This window comes from Zingiber officinale, chromosome 5A (assembly GCF_018446385.1).
Source record: "Zingiber officinale cultivar Zhangliang chromosome 5A, Zo_v1.1, whole genome shotgun sequence".
Classification (NCBI taxonomy): Eukaryota; Viridiplantae; Streptophyta; class Magnoliopsida; order Zingiberales; family Zingiberaceae; genus Zingiber; species Zingiber officinale.
The window spans coordinates 29,940,406-29,950,046 of NC_055994.1; the positions used below are offsets into that span (position 1 = coordinate 29,940,406).

The 9,641-nt window shown below is 45.0% G+C and overlaps 1 protein-coding gene across 1 annotated transcript; it reads left to right on the plus strand.

The window, feature by feature from the left end:
• Positions 1-2,381: 2,381 nt before the first annotated feature.
• LOC121979498 lies at positions 2,382-8,652 on the plus strand. Its single transcript, XM_042531486.1, has 2 exons — positions 2,382-2,457; positions 8,261-8,652. Exons 1-2 carry the CDS (start codon positions 2,382-2,384, stop codon positions 8,650-8,652), a joined length of 468 nt encoding a protein of 155 aa, XP_042387420.1.
• Positions 8,653-9,641: the final 989 nt, after the last annotated feature.

The following is a 9,641-nucleotide window of genomic DNA, read 5'->3' on the forward strand; positions in this document are numbered from 1 at the left end:
AAGTCACTGGAAGGGAGTGACTGTGAGGACGCGTTCCCGGGAAGGGAACATTAGGCGTCGATCCGGCTTAGATCCATTTCGGATCTCTAAGGCGAGATCGTGACTAGATTCCGGTCTCGGAAAGACGGAATCTAAGTCATACTTTTTATGTCAAACTTATAAATTGTGCTAACACTCTGTTTTGTAGGATATACATTATTTATTTGCCTCGGACTAAGCTTGTCTTGCAGGAAAGCTGGTTTCTGGAGAAAGGTGGTCCAGGCGCTCGGAGGGGATCCGGGCGCCCGGAGGTCCGAGCGTCCGGGAGGCGATTTTTATCCCGATCGTGCGTCGCCACGTGGAGCTCGCTGGTTGGACCTGCCACGTCTCACCAGGGCGCCCGGAGGGGATCCAAGGCGCCCCGAGCCTCATATAAAAGGAGGGTCAGAGGGGAGCTTCAAAACAACAACTAAAAAAGAGAGATCTTATACTGCTTGCTCTGCTGCTCTGCGCTCCTGCGACGCTAACAAAGCTCCAACAACGCGTTCTTTCTTCTTTGGTTAATTTTCTTGTCGGTATCACTTTAATTTTCATTAGCATTTCAGCACTTAGTTTGTAATAATTTTTCGAACTGCTAGTGATTGCCCACCGAAAGCACCCTTATGTCCGGGCCTTGGAGTAGGAGTCGACACAGGCTCTGAACCAAGTAAAACTGGTTTGTGTTAGCATTGTCTTTTTATTTCCGCTGCGCGTAACTCTTTTTGAACAAATTTTGTAATCGATATTCACCCCCCCCCCCCCTATCGAAACATCACGATCCAACACATCTATCCCTTAAAAGCTGACTCTTATCATCGACGAAGCTTTCTGCCTTATCCGACTGAAGGCGCCTTCCCAACCCTCGAAGGCACCTTCCATTGCTTGGAAGGCGCCTCGGGTACTATTCACCCAAGACATTCTGTACTCTTTTACCCTGTAAAATGTGTTAGTCCAACACAAATAAAGCATACCCTGCAAGACAAAATTAGTGATGCGGTGATAAAGGGGGGCCCGTCCGGTACGGGTCAACTGCCTAGGTGGAGGTCAAAATCAAGGTGATCAACGCCAAGGTGTCAAAGGGCTCGTCTATGGAGGCCGAGCAGAGGTCACCACCTTTGGCCAATCGGCAACAGGCATGTCTACAGAGGCCGAGCGGAGGTTGACTACAATGGCTTGTTGAGATAGATAATGTCCGATCGGCAACAGGCCTATCCGAGCTGACGCCAGTCTAGCTCGAAACAATATGGTAAGATCGCCAAATGTCCAGTACGAGGCGACAGAACACCAAGAAGACCGATGCACTTATCCGATCAGGAGGCGACACTCTACTATATCCAATCATTGCAAAGGAGAACAACCAGGGTCGACCGAGCAGAGGAGTCCCTAGCCGAGAGGCTACCCCGCTAGGCCGATCAGCAGGATCGCTGACTTATCTCTAGATATCCTTTTGGGAGATAGTGTCGTTGACATAGGGCATAGTCAACAGGCAGAACGTAATACGACAAATTGGAGGGCGTGCCCACGATCAATTGGAGAATGTGTCCATGACCACGTGTTTAGGACCAATTGGAGAACATGTCCGCAACCAATAGGAGAATGTGCCCATACCTCGAAAAGAACACATATTGTCCACCTGGGCATTATTTAAAGGGGGGTCCGTACATCTGCAGAGGTGCATAGTATTCACTATTTACGCTTGTGCTATTATTGTTCTGTCTTCTTCTTCATCGTGCCAGTGACTGACGTTTCTTGTGCTTGCAGATTGGAGCGTGGTCTACATCTAGTCAACGTAGTAGCCATATTCCCAGCTTTTCGTCTTCATGATTTTCAGATAGGATCGTATTGGCGTCGTTTGTGGGAAGATAGCATGAATTCGAAATATGAAGATGGAGGACGCTGGACGACTTGCCACGATTACTTTAATAAAGGAGGAGCTGAATATGTTGATACAAGCTTGAGCGGCAAAAATAGTAGAACAACAACATCAACAGGCGCGGGTTGATCTCCAATTATAAGAGCCTACAGTTTTAGCATTGGGTCATCCAGTCATATATAAAGACCAAGCGGATCATGTATCCATTTGGGGACAGAATAAGAAGTCGGCCGACACATATGAAGACGCACCCCTCGCGCCAATCCCCTTCCATCGAGCACTGTTCCACACTCCAGTAGAGGAGCTAGGACAAGTGGATAAGGAACTAGGGTCCTCCTCAGACGACACACTCATTCAGGATGCATGTAAAGGGAAAGAACCAAGGAATGATGATTCGCCCGAGTGGATCAATTAACAGTTTTCTCTGAGAATCTTGGACGACCCTCTGCCAAAGCACTACACATCGATGATGATTAGTGAGTATAACGGAATGACCAATCCAGATGACTACCTGGCCCAGTTTGATAACGCAGCCATACATCATCAGTACACCGACGAGGTGAAGTGTATGGTCTTTCTCACTACACTTTCTAAGTCAGCACAGTGCTGGTTCAGACGAATGTTGATCGGCTCGATTCATAGATTCAAAAACTTATGAACGACATTCTTACACCACTTCACCAATAGTTGTCGTTACTAGAAGACGAGCGTAACCTATTTTCCTTGAAACAAGGGCCCAAGGAGGCACTGAGAGTCTACATTAAGTGCTTAAACCAAGTGGCCATAGATATTCCATCGGGCTCCTCGAAAATATTGGTGAATGTCTTCGCTCAGGGGCTCGTCGAAGGAGAGTTCTTCTGCTCATTCATCCGAAGGTCGTCGAAGGACTTCGACCACCTTCTCGTAGGGCCATGGAGTACATAAATATGGAAGAGGCCCAAGTAGCAAGAAGAAAGGAGGCGTCGACCGAGTCCGCAGGAGTGCCCGAGTGACGACCACCAAACAACCATCAATCGCCCAAGGGGCCTTGAGCGGGAGGAGCACAACAACACCAGGAGCCCAGAACGCAGACTATACTGCATGTGGCAACCAGTTGCCCAAAGGCAGCGAAGGGAAAGGTATGGACACCAATGTTTTGCTTGTTCCATCAGTCAGCAACGCACAACATGCGCGATTGCTATGATCTGATGCCAATTACGAGCCAACCGGCTCCTCGAGGGTATCGCCATCGATCACCATCACCCGATAGACATAAGAGTCTCCAATCGGCGGGGTGGCAAGAAGATGATCGAGTGGCATCTGAGCGGCATCATCAGCCTCAAAGGAGAAACAACACAAGTCCCCCTGAGCTTCTGCTAAGCGGACTAGGACCTCGGCTCGGGAGGAGGAGAATAGAAATAACACTGCTCGGGGAGAGATTAGAATGATCGCTGGTGGGCCGACCGATGGTAATTCAAACCGAGTGAGGATGTCACATGCTCGGCGTCTAGAAATACATGTTTTCGGATGCAACAAGGAAAAAGTCGAGGGCCCTGAGATCAATTTTGTCCCCCGAGACCTAGAGGGAGTGGAGATCCCTCATGAAGACGCTCTAATCATCCAAGCAATAATAGCTAATTATACTATTCACTAAACTTTTATTGATACAGGAAGCTCGGTGAATATTATATTCAAGAAGGCATTCAACTAGCTATAAATTGATAGAAGCAATTTGCATCCAATGACTATCCCATTCTATGGATTCACAGGAAATGAAGTATTGTCGATCAGTTAGATTCGGCTAGCCATTTCGCTCGGAGAGGAGCCACTCAAGAGGACAAGGACCATAAACTTCATTGTGGTGGATGTGTCATCCGCCTAAAATGTTATATTGGGCCAACCTACCCTTCACAAGTTCCGAGTGATGGTGTCTACTTTCTACTAGAAGATCAAGTTTCCTATGGACAATAAGGTGGGAGAAGTAAAAGGTGATCAGCTTGCCACTCAGTGATGCTACATCGAGATTATCAAGTCCGAAGCAAGGGCCGCGCAGAAGGCCCCACGCTTGGAAGTGAACGCTATTAGGGAAGAACCTCTCGCGCTGGTCTACGAGAAAAAGGAGGAAGTCTAGATTCAACGCAGCTGATCAGAGGCCACTACCTTCATAGTCGCTGACCTGAAAAAGGAGAAGAAGGCAGAGTTGGTCACCTACCTTAGGCGAAATCACGACGTGTTTGCCTGGTCGACCCATGAGCTCCTTGACATCTCGCCAAGTGTAGCTTTGCACAAGATTCATGCCCGATTGAATGTTTGGCCTATGAAACAGAAGAAGAGAGACTTCAGTGCAGAGCATAACTAGATCATCCAGGCAGAGATAGAAAAACTACTTGAAGCTGGTCACATCTGCGAGGTTCAGTTTCCAAGTTAGCTTGCCAACGTCATGCTAGTCTCCAAGCCAGGCAACAAATTGTGAGTCTGCATTGACTTTCATGATCTGAACAAAGCTTACTCGAAGGACTTCTATCCCCTACCCAGGATAGACCAGATGTCCCCAAGAGGAGCTCATAAGTATTGTCATGTTAAACCCTGCAGGTGGACTTAGTCCGGCATGACGATAAGGTTGAGTGGTACTACTCTTGGACTAAGATATTAATTAAGTGAGTTGTCAGTAATTCATTTAATTAGTGGACATTCGACATCTTAAACACAGGGAGACTAACACACTCATAATAAGAAGGAGCTCAAAATATAATTTGGGATTGGTGCGGTAATTCAATAATAGTTCTTTAGTGGAATAAATTATTATTGATGAAATTAAGTTATGTGTTCGGGGCGAACACGGGATGCTTAATTTCATCGGGAGACCAAAACCAATTCCTCCTCTTGGTCCCTATCGTAGCCTCTTGTATATAGAGATTTATACCCACCACATACCCACCTTCTTACCCATCCTAATGGGGTCAGCCAAGCTAGCTAGGAACCCAAGCTAGGGCCGGCCAAGCTAGCTTGGAACCCAAGCTAGGGCCGGCCAAGACCAATTGGATGAGCCAAGTTGGTGGTCGGCCAAAGCTTGGGTCCCAAGCTTAGGTGGTCGGCCAAAGCTTGGGTCCCAAGCTTAGGTGGCCGACCACTAGAATATTAAAAAGGATTTTTTATTAAAAATTATTTCTTATGTGGATATCATGGATTTAAAAAGAGAGTTTAAAATTTAAATCTTCCCTTTTATAGCTTTCTACAAAAGATTAAGAAAAGATTTGAAAATTTTCCTTATTTGTAGATTGAAAGGAGATTTTAATTTTTTAAGAAAACTTTCCTTTTTAACCATGATCATATTTTAAAAGAGAGTTTAAAAATAAAATATTCTCTTTTATTAGTTTTTACAAGAGATTAAAAAAATATTTGATATCTTTCCTTATTTGTAGATTGAAAAGAGATTTTAATTTTTAAAGATAACTTTCCTTTTTGGAAATTATCCACATGTTTAAAAGAAAGATTTTAATTTATAAAATTTTCTTTTTACAAATCACCATGAAGGGAAAAATTATTGGAGAAATTTTTATAAATTTCCGGAAACAAATTAGGAAGTTTTAATTCTTGTTTTAATTAAAACTTTCCTTGTTTTGGGGAGAAAGTGGCCGGCCATGATGTTTAAGAGAAGAAAATTGTTTTTTAATTAAAATAAATTTTCCTTTTCATGGAAAAAGAATTAAGGAAGTTTTTATTTAAATTTTCTTATTTGCCAAGACCAAGGATTATAAAAGAGGGGGTAGAGGTACCTTCATGGCTAACGACTCTATTCTTTTCTTCTTCTCTTTTCTTCCTTGGTGTGGCCGGCCCTAAGGTCTCCTCTTCTCCTTCTTTTCTCTTCCTCCTTCATGGCCGGCGGCATCAACATAAGGGAAGTCCATGGTGGCCGGTTCTAGCTAGGAGAAGAAGGAGAGAAAGAAGGCTTCGTTTCTAGCATCCCTTGGAGCTTGGTGGTGGTGGTCGAACCACATCTATTCATGGAATATTTGTGGTGGCCGAATCATGCTTGGAGAAGAAGGTGGCTTAGGTGGATTCTCATCTCGGAAGATCGTTGCCCACACAACGTCCGAGATTATAAGAGGAATACGGTAGAAGATCAAGAGGTTATTTGCTTACAAAGAAAGGTATAATTAGTAATTGTTTTCCGCATCATACTAGTTTTCTTTGTATAGTTATTTTTGGAAATACCAAACACAAGAGGCATAAGATTCTAGAGTTTTCGAATTTGTTTTCGAGTTTGTGTTTTTTTTTACTTTGTCGAATTTGTGATTTGATTGTTCTTTTTGGTTAACCTAGAGTTATTTAAGGAAATTAAATATTAGCTTTCCTTAAAAGGCATTGTCTAGGCGGTGGTGGTTACTCCCATATCCAAGAAGGTCATGTGCCTCGCCATGCAGTCCTGGAAGCCAATTTTGGAAATTAATATTTAATGAATTAATAACATAGGTGGATTTGAATCAATAGTGTTAAGTTCCGCTTGCGATTCAAATCTAAACCATTAAGAACAGATAAGTTAAATTTGGAATCAATGATGTTAAGTTTCGTCTGCGATTCCTAATTTAACATCTAAAGAAGACAATATGTTATTTAAGGAAAGGTTCGACACTTGTACAAAATTTTTGTACAATGGAGCCGATACGGTTTTCCTATGACTAACCAACAACCACTTCCTCGGATACGTCATCATTGAATAGGAGATCAAGGCGAATCCGAGCAAGGTGAAAGCGTTGCAAGACATGCCCTTGCCCTATAACTTGAAGGAGGCTCAACGGCTGACTGGACGGATCATCGTGTTATTAAGGTTCATCTTCAATCATCCGACCAGAGTCACCCGTTCTTCAAGATACTGCATCGAGCGATTAAGTTCCAGTGGGATGCGGAATGCGACAAGGCGCTAGAAGAGCTCAAGGAGTACCTTAGCTCCTTGCTTGTACTGGCTAAGCCCATCGCTGGCGAGCCACAAATGATTTACTTATCATCCACCGAGCATGTGGTTGGCTCGGCATTGGTGCGCCAGAACGGCTCTGAGCAACAACTTGTATATTTTCTCAGTCATATATTAAAAAATGCAGAGTCCAGCTACACCTATCTCAAAAAATTGGCCTACGCGCTAATACTCGCTACTTAGAAACTTCATCCATACTTCCTATCACATTCGATCATCGTGATGACCAACAGTACCTGGGAATAGTCCTCCTTAACCCAGAGGCATCCGGACGGCTGATCAAATGGACAACCGAGCTAAGTGAGTTCGACATACAATATCTGCTCAAGACAGTGATCAAGACCCAGACCTTAATTAGCTGATTTTGTCATGAGGTCCAAAACACCGAGCTGGACACAACATGGAAAATATACATAGACAGATCGTCCACTCGGCTAGGTAGCAGGGTCAATATTCTCTTGATTTCGCCATGGGAGGATAGGATGCAATTCTCCGTGTGGCTAGACTATCGAGTTACAATCAGGTTGCAGGTGGCTCGGCTCGTTGTAGTTGTAAAAGTCATCATCCACTTGGATTCTCAGTTGGTCGCTCGGCAGCTACTGGGGGTGTTTGAAATAAGTAGCTCCCGACTCAGACTTTATGCAAAAGCTTTCAAGAAGTTAAAAGCAAATTTCCAAGAAGTGGTTATACAAAGATCGTCCAATCGGACAACCAGATCACGGATGATTTGGCTAAGTTAGCCAGTTCATTGTCACTGATCACGATAGAGCAACCGAATGAGCAAGTCTCACTAGTGGCGTACATTGACGGGATGGATGGAATAAACTTCCTGAGCGACTGGAGGAGCCCATTGATAGAGTTCCTTCGATCGGGTAGCACTCTATTTGATCAGGAAGAAGATTGCCTATTGAAAAAGAGGGCTGGACGATTCACTCTGATCGGAGACCAACTATTTAAAAGAGCTTTCTCAAGGCCATTGCTCAAGTATATCAGATAGGAGGGCGTCGAGTACATCCTTCAAGAAGTGCATCAGGGCTCCTGCGGAAGTCATCCGGGTGGCAGATCGCTGACCCGAAAGATCTTGTTGGTGGGATTTTTTTGCCAACGCCACACTGCAAGATGATGCTGCTCAAACAGTGGTCACCTGTCATGTCAAAAATATCATAACATCCAACACCAACCGATCGAGGAGATGAAGGCATCGACGGTGTCTCGTCAGTTTAACTAATGGGGCATGGATATCGTTGGGCTATTTCTAATGGTGATTGGTCAGTGCAAATTTCTACTTGTCACAGTAGATTATTTCTCAAAGTGGGTGGAGGTCAAGCCGCTAGCCAAGATAACTGAACACATGGTCATCAAGTTCATATGGTAGCATATCCTATGTCGGTTCGGCATCCCTCGCTGGCTCATCTCAGATAACAGGAGGCAGTTCGCCAGATGGAGACTCAAGGAATGGTGTGAGGGCTATGGCATAGTGCAGGCTTTCACTTCAGTGGCCTATCCTCAGAGCAACGGCCAGGCTGAAGTCACCAACCGAGAAATCCTTAGGAATTTATGGGCTAGGCTCAACCATACTAGAGGTAGCTGGGTCAATAAGCTCCCAAGCCTCTTGCGGGCTCATCGTACCACACCAAGAGAGGCAACCGGCATCACACCATTCCACCTGGTGTACGGCGGTGAGGCGGTGGCTCCAGTGGAAGTCAGAGTAGAGTATGATCGGGTACAACTCTACGATGATGGAAACGCCCAGTGGAGGCTCATGGAGCTCGACCTAGTGGACGAAGCGTGGGACAAGGCCCCTATCTGACTGATGGCATACAGACAACCATGAAGCAAAACTACCACCAGAGGATGATCCCAAGGTCATTTTAGGTCGGTGACCTAGTTTGGAAAAGAGTAAAGCCAGCCGGCGATGTCACCAAATTGGAGGCTCCATGGGGAGGACCTTTTAAAGTCATTCGGAAGTCTCGCTCAGGAGCCTACTACCTGCAGGACAAGGATGGGAGAAAGCTCTAGAAGCCTTGGCGCGTGATCCATCTCCAACCATATAGGGTCGGGTGAGAGGTGTGTGGTTAAATCCAAATGTACTTGTGTAAATGTATGTCTTGTGGATGCAGGAAGACAATGAATAAAAATCCTAAGTGTCCCAGACTCTTGTGTCATTCAGCCAAGTTAAAAGTTGAGTGACGACTATAAACCTTAGTCTTCACCGACAGTTGAGCAATGACTATAAACCCTAGTCTTCACTAATAGTCTAGTGGCGACTATAAATACTAGTCTTCACCAACAGTCATGCGACGACTATAAACTATAGTCTTCACCAATAGTCGAGCGACGACTATAAATCCTATTCTTCACCAATAGTCGAGCGGCGACTATAAACCCTAGTCTTCACCAACAGTCGAGCGACGACTATAAACCTCTGTCTACGCCTTCAGCAGTCGAGCGGCGATTATAAATCCCTATCTACACCAACAGTCGAGCGGCGATTATAAACCCCAGTCTTCACCAATAGTCAAGCGGCGACTATAAACCCTAGTCTTCACCAACAGTCGAGCGGTGACTATAACCTCTATTTAAGCCTTCAACAGTCGAGCGATAACTATAAACCCCTATCTACTTCAACAGTCGAACGATGACTATAAGCCCCTATCTACGTCAATAATCGAGCAGTGACTATAAACCCTGTCTACGTCAACAGTCGAGCGGCGATTATAAACCTTAGTCTTCGTCAACAGCTGAGCGGTAGCTATAAACCTGAGTCTATAATGAATGTCGGTCAAGCGGTAGCTCTAA

Bases quoted from the DNA above. Each gene is read 5' to 3' on its own strand.
- LOC121979498 (XM_042531486.1), top strand. From the start codon at position 2,382: ATGACCAATCCAGATGACTACCTGGCCCAGTTTGATAACGCAGCCATA. The intron at 2,458-8,260 runs GTATGGTCTTTC...GGCTCATCTCAG, and splicing joins GTACACCGACGAGGTGAAGT to ATAACAGGAGGCAGTTCGCC.